General features: G+C 35.6%; 1 protein-coding gene across 2 annotated transcripts; it reads left to right on the forward strand.

Annotated features, from left to right (window-relative positions):
* The first annotated feature begins 1,051 nt into the window (after nt 1-1,051).
* Nucleotides 1,052-13,240, forward strand: atp1b2b (ATPase Na+/K+ transporting subunit beta 2b). Of its 2 annotated transcripts, XM_079417574.1 has the most exons (8): nt 1,052-1,411; nt 7,203-7,331; nt 7,562-7,666; nt 7,787-7,992; nt 8,360-8,419; nt 9,388-9,414; nt 9,750-9,845; nt 10,868-13,240. In XM_079417574.1, exons 1-8 carry the CDS (start codon nt 1,321-1,323, stop codon nt 11,033-11,035), a joined length of 882 nt encoding a protein of 293 aa, XP_079273700.1. In that variant the 5' UTR covers nt 1,052-1,320; the 3' UTR covers nt 11,036-13,240. The 2 variants fall into 2 exon arrangements, with proteins under 2 accessions (XP_079273700.1, XP_079273701.1); XM_079417575.1 differs by lacking the exon at nt 9,388-9,414 and having other exon boundaries at nt 1,068-1,411; nt 10,868-12,795.
* The last annotated feature ends 2,163 nt before the right edge of the window (nt 13,241-15,403 follow it).

A 15,403-nucleotide genomic window follows, 5' to 3' on the forward strand; every position in this document is an offset into this window, starting at 1 on the left:
ACGCAAGACCCAACACTCTGGATGAGCTTAAGGCCGCTATCGAAGCATCCTGGGCCTCCATAACACCTCAGCAGTGCCACAGGCTGATTGCCTCCATGCCACGCCGCATTGAAGCAGTCATTTCTGCAAAAGGATTCCCGACCAAGTATTGAGTGCATAACTGAACATAATTATTTGAAGGTTGACTTTTTTGTATTAAAACACTTTTCTTTTATTGGTCGGATGAAATATGCTAATTTTTTGAGATAGGAATTTTGGGTTTTCATGAGCTGTATGCCAAAATCATCAATATTAAAACAATAAAAGGCTTGAACTACTTCAGTTGTGTTGTAATGAATCTAAAATATATGAAAGTCTAATGTTTATCAGTACATTACAGAAAACAAATCGACATAAGGCACGGTTGAATCCTTTGCAGGAGGAAGAGTGTTGTTTTGTGGAATCTCAGAAACTGTTTTTCATATTTTTATTGGTTGTTCAAGGCTAAAAGACATGTTTGGTGTATTAGGAGAATTGAGTCATAGATTTGGTTTTCATTTTACAAATGGTCTTTTTGTTTTTGGACCAAAATATAGTGCCTCAAACAGAACACAAACAGTTTTGATCAATTTCTTGTTTGGTAAGGCTAAAATGACAATTTGGCTGACAAGGAAGAATAAAACACTTCTTAATGGAGGAATTGATCCTTTACATATGTTTAAGGCTTTGGTAAAAAGCAGGTTAATTTTGGAGTACAAGTTTTATGAATTTGTAAATGATACTGATTATTTTTTTTCTTTTTGGGGTACTAAAGGTATTTTATGTCAACCAAGTGAAGAGAGAGGTTTTGATGTAATGTTATGAATTGAATTTTCTTTTTAATGTGAGCTAATAACCTATTTATGTACATGTAGGTAGTATTCTTTTAATGCTCCTTGGTTAATATAATATTTATTGTTTTTTATAAGTGTCTGTAAATAAAAGAAGCTTTAAAGTCAAGTCTCTCTCTCTCTCTCTCTCTCTCTCTCTCTCTCTCTCTCTCTCTCTCTCTCTCTCTCGCTCAGTGTCTCGCACTCGTCGGAATGCGCACTGCACTTGTGGGCAGAACGCCGGGTGTTACAGAGATAGCGAGGTCTGCTTCAGTGCTCAGGTTTCGGCAGAGTGCCTTGGGAATCGCTTTTACCCAGTTTTTCATTTAAAAAAAGCTTTCTATTGAGACCTTAAAGATCTGCCCTCTTTCTCCACACTATTCAAGGGTTAAATAGCTTTTTATTACTCTCAAAGAGAGTGTTAGCCCCGAGGCGTTGACTCTGTGAGTGCACATTTATTTCGTCCAGGAAAATGGCAAAGGATGATAAGAATAACGCGTGGAAGGAGTTCTTCTGGAACCCAAGAACGCGCGAGTTCTGCGGGAGGACCGCGAGCAGTTGGGGTAAGTGTTGCACAGCATCGACAGGATTTCACGCATGCACATATGCTAATTAGTGTGTCATTATTTTGCAGTGATAATAAGTACTGCGTTGCAGTAGTTAGCACAGCGACAGTGAGTCTCACTCTGTAAGTGCAGAAGTTCATTGGAGAGACGGGTTGCTGTCCGAGGTGCTGAAACTCCAGTTAGTGCGGCTAGTGCGTCACATGCGTTTCCTTTTCTCCGGCGCGTTTACGCAGCTGTAAAACTTAATGCATAATTTTATTATCTTAGTCAAATTACGAAATCTGATGTCTATTGATCGATCCAGATAACTGATTATTGTTATTTTGGACTTTGCAGGTAAAAATGTTGAATGCGTCAGCCAATGAACAGCATGGAGAAATATGATGCGTCGAGTCACTGCAAAACTATACAATGCGTTTCAAGTAGAGTGTCTGAATAGAGACTAGCACACATCAGTATTTCCTGCACCACTTTCTGTAAAGAACAGACGTAATTTTAACTGCAAAGAATGCTGAAGAGCTGCAGTAAAAAATGTTAAATACTTTAAAAACATAGATTTTTCTGTGAAATTTTAGTCAAATGTTTTAAGTACACCATATGATTTATTGTATATTTAACAAGGCAAATTCATGTATTGTAAAATATAGTGTAAGTTATGTTTTTGTTCAAAATATGAATCTCTAAAATGTCCTTCCTTTTTGTAGCAGTCGAAGGGCTTTCTATTGTATTCTGTCTTATTTAATGTTTATTGCGTTATTTTAGTGTCATGTGTTACCCTGAGCTATACCCTGACAGCTGCTAGAGAGGCCAATTTTGATCAGCTATAAGCCCCAGTGTGCCATCTGTATCATTATCTGTACATTTCATTACAGAAAACTCATTTAAATAGTTCACATAGGCCCATATATTAACATATAATTAAATAACAACTAGAAGCTGTAAAAAATACAATCACCAAAATGCCAAAACTTTTGTAACATCAACAGCTACCTTTTTGTTTTTTTTTTTGTTTTGTTTTTTTATACAGTCCAGTGTCAAATTTTATTTCAAATTTGGTTTAAATCTGTTTGAATTTTCCAAGTAATCTACTAAGTAATCTGGCTTTTATAATTAATAGAAGTGAACCACTAAACACCTTTAGCCCTGTGCAATTCTTACAAATTGTCTTTTGCAGTGACATTGAGATGATTTAATCTAGCCGAGGGCCATTTTGAGTGTGTGCGTGGGGGTTTGTGAATTAGTGTAAGATGTAATCCTTTACTAATAGGCTCATTGGTTACCTTGGTGAGGCTATCATGTGGAGACATAGCCTATTCAACAGCTGTAGATTAATTCTGGAACTGAATGTGTCTTTTAATCAGGGTGTGATGGCATTAAAACTACAGCACTCCAAAATTGCCCCTTGGGCATCAGTAATTCAGCTGTCAATACTATGGAATAGTTAGTGTGTGTGTGTGTGAGAGAGAGAGAGAGAGAGAGAGAAAGAGAAAGAGAGAGCGGGAAATGCTAGATCACTGCCCTCAAGACTTCCATGTATGCCAGCACTTTTTGCTCTAGGGAGCTCATTGAAAGAGAGAGACAGAGAGTGTGTGTGTGTGTGTGTGTGTGATGCTCTGAGGACTAGCTGCTGAAGTTAAGCCAGCATGTTCTCTAAGACTCCTTAATTAGTCTATTTTTGTCTGGGCCCAAACCAGAGTGAACCTGGATATGCTTAGATTCTTTAACAAAGTACATCCTCATTACTGGAGCTTAATCGTGACCTATGGAGGACGGTGGAATCTACAGCTACATTCATACAGCTGTGTCTCTTATTGAAACATATATAGGGTTGCTTTCAGGACCCTGGGGCACAGAGGGGTCAATAGTATCAGGTAAAAGTATTTAAAGCTTATTTTACTACAGCCCTCTGGAGAGTCATATACAGCCTGTGTCTCATCTTGTTGTTAAACATCACTCTTGCACAGGCCGTAATTGAATCTCTAAACCACTCCTGAGAATTATAGCTCATACTGCTGTATTTGAGAGCAGAAGATCTTAAAACTCAGTTCAAAACAGTATAAGGCTTCCTGGACACAAACCACCTAGAAAAGTTCTGGAGATATTCTAGTTCAAAAGATCCCAAAACCTTTTTTTTTATATATCAGCTAAAGCCTTTTGATATAAAATATTTACACACAGAACTCCCTGAGATTTTAAGAAATCTAATAATATATCTGCATGTTCACAGCTCTCTGATGATATGTAAGTAAACAAATAAAATAGTTAATCTTTTTTAGTAAATATAATAAATTATTTACCATTTACTAAAATTTCTATATCGATATTTATCAACTCCCAAACACCCTCCAGTTCTCAAATCTGAAAAAATCTGGTTCTAGCTGGACGATAGACTGCTTTGAAAGATCCTCTTTTTGAATTTAATCATCTTGTTCAAATGCATATTGTCCGATTTACTTCACCTCATGAATAAATATGTGGACATGAAATGTTGTTTTGAATTGAAATTATGTAATTTTACCTATTATTGCTAATTTTCCATTATGAAAAATAGTCAATTACAAGGTACAAAACAATTGGCACAATAATGCTAACACAGCAAAAATATTATAGTGATATTAATATGAAGGTCTTCTGAAAGTGGTGCCAGTTTCAGTTAAGTTTTGGTCTGATAAGAAATATTCATATGAATTATAAATAGCTATTTGCAATTGTTACCCTGAGAACCTTTTTAATTTTTATTTATTCATCTTTACCTGACTAACTCTTATGTTTGTTAGTCTGACGTATGTATGTTGGTTCAGTGTTGATTAATAATTTTGACTTGAATAAAATCAATTCATTTAGCTATTAATTGTAGCTATTAATAGTAATAATTTAGATTTTTCAGTCTATAATTATCTATTTATGTGCACCCAGTACACCCAGCTATCCCTGCCAAATTTTCAGATATTGCTCCCTTTGTCTACATCACAGGTGTGAGTTCCTGTGATGCAAGTGTTTGATATTATGGTGGCCTGGTAGGTTTGATGGATTTAGGAACTGATGAATCCGAAAGGATGTGGGCAGATCTAAAGAGACTGTTTTGTGGGGTTCATGTCTGTATTAATGAACGTGAACATGCAAATAGCAGATCACAGCGACACATTCTGCTCCCCTCTTTCAGGTTGCGTTCAAATTAGAGGGTTGAAAGAGGGAGGATGACTTTCATCATGATGAGAGACAGATAAAGCAACAGAAGAGCAGAGATAGAGTATCAGTCTCACCGTGTGCAGTATTCACCACACGCAAACACACAGATCCAGCACAGCTGATGAGGATGTACCATGTTTTGACCTCATAACCAAGTTGAGCAAGTAATGTTTGATAATGCAGGTACTTGGTATCCTGAGAGAGACGGCGGTTATTTTGAGCCTGTCCTGCTGCGAGATTAAGTAGTGCTTAATGATGTGAACATTTGGGCTTTGCTAGTGTCCCTTGCATAAGGCAACATTCTCACCTTTTTTTTGCTCACTTTCTCTCTTGCGCATACATTGCATCCTTTTTCACTCTCTCCAGGCATATTAGCACACACTCCTGTGTAATTTTATCCTATAGCGTAACCTCACTACCACATTGCTGTTATTGATCAGTGAAAGCCTGTCTGTGCGGGGAGCTCCAGGATGCAGCGGGGGACAGAGATCCGGTATCCCTCCTCCCTTCAACCTGGAGCAACCTGATCGACTGTCCCCAGGGGCCTCGCTGCGTGAAGCTCAGGTGTCCTGTATTTTAATGAGCTCTCCTCAGGAATACACAATCCTGCTGTGCACCACAACTTACAGTGCACACATACAAACAGGCACCTTCAGCACTCAGCATTCTCTTTGTTACAAAAAAGTTCTATTTCAAATAAATGCTGTTCTTTTGAACTTTTTTCATCAAAGATTCGTGGTTATCATGGTTTACACAAAAATCTTCAGTAACACAACTGTTTTCAACATTGTTAAAAAATATAAATGTTCCTTGAGATTCAAATCAGCATATTCATTTAGAATGTAAATTATTTCTGTGATGGCAAAGCTTAATTTTCAGCAGCCATTATTCCAATCTTCAGTGTCACATGATCTTTCAGATATCAAAAACGCTGAAATAGAAAGCAGCCACTTAATTGTAATAATATTATACAATATTACAGTTTTTACTATATTTTGATCAAATTAATGCACTCTTGGTGAGCAATAGACTTATTTCAACAACGAAAAATTGAGTGGTAGTGTATATAATCTTTCATTTTATAACAATTTTATAAATTATTTTATTTAATATGTGTGTATGTGTTTAAAATGGCAAAAAAACAGTTCCAGCAGCTACACAATATATATTATTTTTTTTAAATCTTGACACTGAAAAACCTCCATGTCTACTGCCCATGTAAAGTTTGTGGGTTTGCTTATGTTCCATATCTGAGAAAATCTTAGGTGAAGAAATTCTTGTGCAGGTAATTACCTATCAATATTTTCTCATTAACATCAGCAAAGACTTTTCAGACTGGCTCTTAAGTAACCGTACTGTACCACATTATATACCATATTACTGTACTGACATTATATACCTCATGAATAAACAACCACTGACATAATTCTTTCATTCTTCTACGTATGATAAATATCAACTCATTAGTCTATATATAGATCTATTTAGTGCAGTTGTGTAGACATAATAATCTTGAGTATAATTATTATTTTATTTGGGTAGCTGGGGTTGTTTGCATGAATGTATGTACAGACATACTGTGGGCTACTCTGGTGTTTCTAAACCATATATTCCCTGAAAATCCCCCTTTGACTTAATCTGCCCTCTTCTTCTCCTTCTGTCACCTCCCTCCCCTTTTTTACCCCTCTTAACCCACATCTGCCCTGCAGTAATTCAATTTTGTCAAAGACTAGACATTTACCAGACAGGATTACCAGACTTCCTGTAACAGGGACATTAGTGTATAAAAGTATGAATGTAAGACCGAGCTGCAGTGAATGTGTATGTATAAATGTATGAATGAGGAGAGAAGATTTGGGTGCTCTGGTGAGAATTTAAGAGGATTAGGCCTACTAGTCTTGTATCTTTTCACAGTTACATCAGCAGAAGAGAGCGAGAAGCGATGGAGAGAGAGAGCAAAAGATAGTCATAAATGGTTATTATGGTTATATGGTCACAGTATTCTGCATGTCCTATTACAAACACTCCCTACAAACATGTTTTTATTAAAGTACATAAGGTGTAGGAGGAGCTACAATGAAGGAAAACATGTTTTGTTCAAGACTCAAGTCACAAATCTATATCTCTAATTTAATTTATTTCAAAAATAAAAACATACTTTTGTGAACAACTCCTAGACTTTTTATCACTTATCACTTGGTACATTAATGTAAGGCCTTACTTTAAGAACAAATAACAAATTTGGACGGACTTGGCCACTTGGTGGCACTATCATAGTAAAACACATAAAAATGGCTGGAACTATTGTACCATTAGTCCAGTTGACATTTTGTCTTATCTGTCATCAGAAATGCTTAATGTCATGCAAAATACAAGTTTATGGGGCTTAAATGCCAATAATTGCTGCATGCAGCTGTATGTATTAATTTAAATTAATGTGCATTGTTATTATTATTACTATTGAATTCCATTAAAATGCTAAGTTTCGATGCTAAGTTTGCTAAGTTCCAGTCACATTACAGTTCACATTTATGGAAAAGTTTGAATACAGTATGTATTTGTATAGAGTTTGGATTTGAATGTTTGTGTGTCCTTGTAGGTCTGATCCTGTTGTTTTATCTGGCATTCTACATTTTCCTGGCTGGATTATTTGCTCTCACCATGTACGTAATGCTGCAAACGCTCGATGACCACAGACCAACATACCAAGATAGACTTTCAACTCCAGGTAATACACACAGACTTGATCCTATATATGAGCTAATAATAACAACTACACCCTAATGTTACCCCTTACAGATACCTTTTGCCATTTATTACCTGTAATTTATTGATATTGCAATATTTGGCCCATTATTTGGACTTTTTGATGCTCACAAGCATACTTAAATGCAAAATGAATGTAAACATATACACTCGCAGTCTCTGTATCTTCCCATTGTCTTATTTGTTTTGCAGGGATGATGATCAGACCTAAAGGAGAGCAGCTGGAGATCAGTTACACCCTGGAGTACACTGAGACCTGGGAAAGATACGTCCAGGCCCTCAATAACTTCCTCTCTCGTGAGTGCCATGCAAATGACTTTACATGTATTACACACAGAACCTGCCACAATCATTTTAGTGAAATCCTGCATGCTATTTAGTTCACAGAAGGTCATGTCCTGTTTTTCTTTTATCCAGCCTACAATGAGACGGTCCAGGACCAGACGAATTTTGAATGTAAACCAGATCAATACTTCATCCAGGAGGACAGTGGCAGCTTGAAAAACTTCCCCAAGCGTTCCTGCCAGTTCAAACGCTCCATATTGCAGAATTGCTCTGGGATCACAGATCGCTATTATGGTTACAATGATGGCAAGCCCTGCATCATCATCAAGCTTAACCGTGTAAGATGTGAAATAGAAAGCATGTGTGAAGCAAATGTTTGTGTCAGAAACATGTCCAGCATTCTAAAAATGGTCAAATTAAGTATTATTGAGAAACAACTAAATATATAATCAAACAAATATATGCCTGATTTGATTTTAGGTCATTGAATCCCCCCAGTTTTATCACCGTGAAAACTCTGAAACCACTGAATCAGAGACAGTGGCCGGAATGTTTATAATTAATAATTCATCAGAGTTACTTTAGTTTTCTAATGAGACTCAACTTGATCTGTCTCTTCCCTTTGGTCTTTGGGTCTTGTTCTTTTTCTTCCTCTGTCATTTCAATCTCAAATCCTTCTTTCTCTGTGTTTATTCTTCTTTGCAGGTGATTGGTCTGTTGCCTGCTAAGGACGGGCAGCCTCCTTATGTCACATGTGGTGCTAAGGTAAGGTCTCAGTCTCTTTTCCCCTGACTCTCACTCTCCTTGTCCTTCAGTCTTTTAAAAAGGGATTGATTTCAGATTAAAGTTACATGAGCCATTCAACAAGGTCACCAGATTATATTAGCCGGTAATCAGAACTGTGGCTGGCTTCAGAGAAAAAAAGGCACAACAGACTATACACTGCAGATTCACACGCAAATATAAACTAACATGAAATGAGAATAAGTAAATTAACAATTGTGTATTCGCCATTCGTTTAAATGTCTGAATGTATTCAGGAATCATCCTTCAGTCATGCAAGGTTCAGTCTTAGCTGTTGTCATATTTCCGTTTTTAGTCATTTTAGTTTATCAACTTTTATTTCTGTTAGCTGTCAAGTGAATATTTCTCATTTTTTATCTAATATTTATATTTTACTTAAGATTTATTTCAATTAACAAAAAAATATTTAATAGTTTTATTTAACAATTATAACACTGTTGCTGGTTTGTATTCTCATACTGTAGGTTAGTCACCCCACTCTAAGCAAACTTTGATCTATATTGCAAAAGAGTGGAAGTTTTTCCTACTCTTTCCCCTAGCTTTCTCAATAGTGTGTGCCCTCTCAATCAAGTATGTTTGTGTCCGAGTGGGTTCTGACTGGATATTGACCGCCATTTGGGCTCATGCAAATATGTTCCTCAATCTATTTCTTTTTTCGTTTGCAATGTCCTCGCCCATTTTTTTCAACCACACCTTTTGTTTCCCTGTCAACATATTTTGCTCTTTCTCATCATAGACCCATCATTCCTCCTCCTCTTTTCTGTACTTTTGTCATATAATTGTTGTTTTCAGTGTTTGTTCAAGATGTGTTATTTTACACATTGCTCATCATCTCTGTTTATTTTCCATGTGGTTGATTTGTTTTTTTGTTTGTTTTTTTTATTTGTTTTTTGTGTGTCTCACCTGTTCTCCCCCTCCATTCTTGTCAGAGATACAAAGTTGGGAAAGATGAGTGGGTAAGAATAATAGACAGAATGAAGAATAATCATTTTAACAGAGGCAGAGAATTTATCATTTGAATTACATTGTTGATGTTCTGCAGTGTGCAACAAATTCGAATCCAAAATGACCAGTCTTTATTTTGAATCTTTAATTACATTTAAAAACAACAATGGGTAAAATGATTATTCATACAGTCAGATCATATGCTAGATAATTCCAGCATAAGATCAATTCGATGGATGATTGGTTTCTCTGTTTGTTTGTTAAATTCAGTAAGTGGTATTAGAACAGGTTGATACCTTCAGATTAAATGCTGAGATGAACTCGTAATATCTCCCTCCCTCTGTAGGCAGATGACACAGATAAACTTGGTGAACTGATGTACTTTCCCCCCAATGGCACTTTCAACCTTATGTACTACCCATATTATGGCAAGAAAGCCCAGGTACAACACACACACATACACTTGGAGAACATACTGTACATGTGTAAAATGAAAATTTACCGTTTTGACCGTCTGTTTTCTGAATGCATATTATTGATCTTATTGTAAATTTTTCATCTATGCATATGTTTTATCTTTTTTTTTTTTAAAGGATAATTTTTAATTATGAATCTAAGTGTCAGAACTCCATTTATCTTCCACTGAAAGAACAGACTTCTTTCTGGTTATGTATGCTGGATTCTCCAATCATTTAGCCCACTTAAAGGGATAGTTCACCCAAAAATGAAAATTCTGTCATTAATTACTCACCGTCATGTTTTTCCAAACCCGTAAGACCTTCGTTCATCTTTGGAGCACAAATTAAGATATTTTTGATGAATTCCGAGAGCTGTCTGACCCTCCCATAGACAGCAAGAATCCAAGATCAAGGTCCAGAAATGTATTAAGGACATTGTTAAAATAATCCATATGACATCCGTGGTTCAACCGTAATTTTTCAAAGCTACGAGAATACTTTTTGTGCACAAAGAAAACAAAAATAACGACTTTATTCAACAATTCTGATCTGAGCGTATACAAGGTAAGCATGTGGTGCAGCTGACACAGAACAGCATGCGTTGTTTACGTTCAGATCACAGTGCACGCATGCGTCGTGATATCCTCCAAAATGGCAGCATTATTTTTGTTTTCTTTGCACACAAAACGTATTCTCGTACGTTGAATTACGGTTGAGCCCCTGATGATTATTTTTACCATTGTCCTTACTACATTTCTGGACCTTGATCATGGTAGGAATTTGCTGTCTGGGGTCAGAGAGCTCTCGGAATTCATCAAAAATATCTTAATTTGTGTCCCGAAGATGAACGAAGGTCTTACGGGTTTGGAACGACATGAGGGTGAGTAAATAATGACAGAATTTTCATTTTTAGGTGAACTATCCCTTTAACCCACTAAAGATCGCATTCAGATCCGCCTCCATCCAATCAACAAGTGATTTCTGATAGTCTGTTTCTTCTCTGCAGGTGAACTACTCTCAGCCTTTAGTGGCCATTAAGTTCCTCAACATCACCATGAATGAGGACATCAACGTGGAGTGCAGAATCAACACTAACAACATTCCTGAGGGCAGTGAACGAGACAAGTTTGCTGGACGTGTTTCCTTCAAACTGAGGATCAACTCCAGAGATTAAACAGGCGAAAGTGTGTTCCTTTTCTTTTACACACACACACACACACACACACACACACACACACAGGTCAGAAGGCACAGCTAGATACATAAACCAGACAAAGCAATCCTCAGCACAGACAGAGCAGAGAGTAATACTTCAGCATTTCAAATAAATATTTTTTTTTTCCATTTGAGACTGTAGTGAGGTTGTAGAGAGTTAGCAATTACGTTTTTGTGTGTATTTGTGTGTGTACATCAGTGTCTGTGTGTGTGTTTGCATGTGTGAGCTGAGGTATCACAGTATTTATTTTCTGAAACACAAAATTTGAATTGTATGTTCAGTTATGAGAGCTATTTATTAAAAATAATACATTCTATTAAAACAATATTTAGAAAGGGATATAATTAAAAAGAAAGATAAATTCCTAATAAATATGCTGTTTTCCTCCCTCAGTTTCTGTATTAATTTAGGAGAAATCATTTATTATCATTTTAAAGCAGGTATCTAATTAATGTGGCATGAGCTCATGAGTCATGTATGTTTGGAGCGTCTCTAGACTGCTGTGATTTTTATTTATTTATTTTTTTTTTTGCAAGTGTGTATCAGTTCTGAAGAGCGGTATTGAAACCTCTCCTCTGTCTGATATGTGGCTTTGTAAGTGAAGAGGATATTTTAAACCAACATGTAGCTAATGCTGTGCATGATGAATGTCCTCTCCAGCACACACAAGAAAACTGATCAATTTTTTCATTCCTATTGGTTTTGATACTTTCATATGATGAAGTGTGTCACAGGCGTGTCTAAGTTTGTTTATATGTAAAAATAGGTCTTTGCAGTATTTAACTTTTTTTTCTTTGTATGTGTAATCCAATTTGTCTCACATGGTGAGGGAATATAATGTTTTGTATTGATTTGCATCGGCTCAGAGATTGACAGCAGGCCTGGGTTCAGTTTAAAATCTGAAAAATGGTTAGAAAAAGTGTGTTTGATATGTGTGTGAGAAAATATGTGTGGATTCCTGCATGTGTGTTTTGATTTGATTTATGTTATTCTTTGTGCACATTTAACTTTCATTTAAAATATTTTTTGGATTTTGTTGTAAGTGACTCTAAGCATAACCATAGAGAAAGAGATAGAGAGGCTTAACGAGCAGGAACAGTAGGCTTATGTTTCTGAGATAAGGAAGACAGAAGCGAATCCATATCCAGTCCTTACCCTGCGTTAGTCAATAAAACAAAAGATGTGGTCACCAACCTCATTTCTCATTCTCCTTTTTTTTTTAAACACCTAAACTCACTCTCTGAGTACATAGACCTCATGCTCCATTCTGAGAAGTGTCTTGTGGAGAATTCATGTACACTGTGTCATAGAACTGACAAGTGTGTACATTTCCTCTAATGCCCTAATCCTTTTATGTCACTTTCATAAATAGATATGGTGCTCTACACTGACATTTCCTCAAAAACATCTATCTATAAATTGTCAGCTCATTTACTGAAAAATATTAAGCTGCGTGACAAAACACTTCTTCACATTTGATGACTTTCACATGTGTGTCTGTGCTGACTTCTGTGTCTGTATATTGCATATTTTATGTTTGTGTGTGGTGAGGTTGTTATCTGACTCGGCAGAGAAAGCTTCAAATTAACAGAATTAAATATTCATTTACCTCAGGACCCAGATCACATATCATTAACTTGACCCTGTACACTAGTTCCCTCTGGAGTAAAAAAAAATTTTTCCCCCTGGAAAATCAGTTTGTAACACCATGCACAAAAATGGAAAAAGAGAAAAATCCACATATATATTTATTATAGGCAGAGGCTATTTGCACTAAGTGTAAATAGCAATTAAATGCTATTTACACTGTGCAAATAGCATATTTTTTAGCGATAGATGCTATTTTTTAAAGATATGCTATTTACACTAAGTGCAAATAGCAATGGATTATATTTACACCAAGTAAAAATAGCTGTATTTTTTAAAGATATGCTATTTACACTAAGTGCAAATAGCTATAGATTCTATTTACACTGTTAAAATAGCAAGATTTTCTGCTATTTATACTACGTATTGCAAATAGTGGCAATTATCTGCACCTTAGTATTGTAGTACATTATAAAACAGTATGCAATAATAACGTATTGAGTGTAAATTATCATTTTAATTCAAATTATTAAATGGATGCCACCTTATTGGGACAATAAAGCCCTCCCTACACCTACCCTAACCCTACCCGATACTTTATTTTCAACCTTTTGATTATTTCCTTAAAATAAATGCCTTTCTGATGCAATATGAGATTTGAAAAAGGAGAAAAAAAGTTTGGCAAAAGGCGGACTCGAACTCGGGTCGATCGCGTCTTACCACCTGCGCCACTGAAACTGACTCTGAATTTGCTTGACTAACTCAATCACATGTTAGTGGGCGGAGTTAGTGTAAATAGACCCTCTGTTTATGATGAGTGAAGTTTTTGGTGCATGCAGGCTTTGAGGCAATGGTTTTGTAAACAGCGCCCCTAGTGTAACAGTCGTGCTGTGCCTCTCCACGCCACAAACAGTTTCTACTGGTGAAATACACATTTTATAGTGCAGTAGCATGTTTTAATATACATGAATCGTCTGAAAAGCAATATATATATTGAGCCCCTTTGGTGTTACATGCTATATGTGTATTTTTCTTTAGATTGGCTGATCAAGAAGATAAATATTTATTGTAATATTTATTTATTTATTTATTTATAAGTTTATAGATGAGAATGGCTGTATGGATTTTAAAATCACATGCAATATAGAAAAGATCCTATATTTTCAAAGAACATATATATTTCTAATTTTGTTGATCATTTATGAATAAAAGCAAGTAACAGTTGGGGAATGTATGGCTGATATTAAGCTTTGCAGTGCTTATTATTAAATACAAGGAGTCACAAGACTTAATCAGCCCAAGAATGTAATAAATCATAATTTTAATAGTCTGGATCTGGAGCTTTTGAAATACCAAAATGTATGCAACTTTTATGTTTAATAAAACTAACATTGACAAAACAAGTCATGTCAAAGTGGATGATCTGTTAACCAACAGAACTCAACAGTTTTTGAAAACTAGATGAAACGTAATTTACTTAATGTATATTAATAAGTATAAACAGTAAATGCTGTGGTTTAGATGTGTTTGAACAGATGGAGTGGGCTGTGTGAACAGGCCCACCACCTCAACAACATCACAGAACAAAAACTGCAGTTCATTTGATATGGCTCAGTGTTCACACAGCACTGTACCTTGTGCAAACTGTGCTCAAATGTTTGATGAACAATGAGAATCTGACATTATATTGAGTAGTTAAGTTAAACAACTTATACTGTATATGTAGGCTTAAACTAATGTATTGAAATAACAAATCTAATAAAATGAACAACAATGCACTGTCTCCTCTTCATCAATATAATCTGCATTATAATTTTCAGAATTATAACGTAGAATCGCAGAAGGTAAAGTACAAGGATACAGTTTTAAACTGTCACTGTCTCTCTGAAACAAACACAAACAAAGAGACACATATATTTACACACACTTTCCGGTTATTACCAGAATATCAATGTCACGTGTAATTTTGCCCTTATGCTCACACACATTAGTAACAGCAACCTGTAAGACTTTACAAAGAGTTGTTTATTAAATGGATTTGATTTGAAGACCTTGCCGTATTTGCATTAGCTTTGGCTCCCTGGAATAATATACATATGTGACGTATTGTGAGGTAATGAGACATAACCATATAATGTTATATGTTAATATAATACACTTCCAGAAAATATCCTGAGATATTTAAGCTAAAAGGTACACCTCTGTATCTTATTTACCCCTAAATTGTATATTAGTACTTAAATTACATATTACCGAAAGTGTACCTTTTTAAATGGTACTTCCCCAGTGACAGTTTGGTACTATTTTGTTGCTGTTTCTATAGTGTATGTCAGTAGCATAAAAAATTTAGTTGAACTAAATTAAATATTTTGACATTATAACAGTTATTACTAATGTTTTAGACATTTCAGTACATTTTCAAATTTACTGTTCAAAATGATTTCAAAATATAATTTAGCAGACTTCTCTAAATAACTCTGTGCTCTTCATATAGAGCCACTTTTAGATACCAAAAAAAGTAGTTGGATTTAATTTATGTCATGATACCAAAATAAATGTACGTGTGCGTGTGTGAGAATATCTCGTGAACAATCATTAGGTATCAGTCACACCGTAATAAAACTGCTTTTGATAAGCATAAGGATTGTAAAAAAGGTCGTCTGTTCAAACAGGACTTTGGACTAGTCTTTCCCCAATATCAAGAAAACATGACAAGAACTGAACACAGCATGTTTACCA

Source organism: Barbus barbus (genome assembly GCF_936440315.1).
Source record: "Barbus barbus genome assembly, chromosome: 5".
NCBI classification, from domain to species: Eukaryota; Metazoa; Chordata; class Actinopteri; order Cypriniformes; family Cyprinidae; genus Barbus; species Barbus barbus.

Bases quoted from the DNA above. Each gene is read 5' to 3' on its own strand.
- atp1b2b (XM_079417574.1), top strand. From the start codon at position 1,321: ATGGCAAAGGATGATAAGAATAACGCGTGGAAGGAGTTCTTCTGGAAC. The intron at 7,332-7,561 runs GTAATACACACA...TTTGTTTTGCAG, and splicing joins AGATAGACTTTCAACTCCAG to GGATGATGATCAGACCTAAA. The intron at 7,993-8,359 runs GTAAGATGTGAA...TCTTCTTTGCAG, and splicing joins TCATCATCAAGCTTAACCGT to GTGATTGGTCTGTTGCCTGC.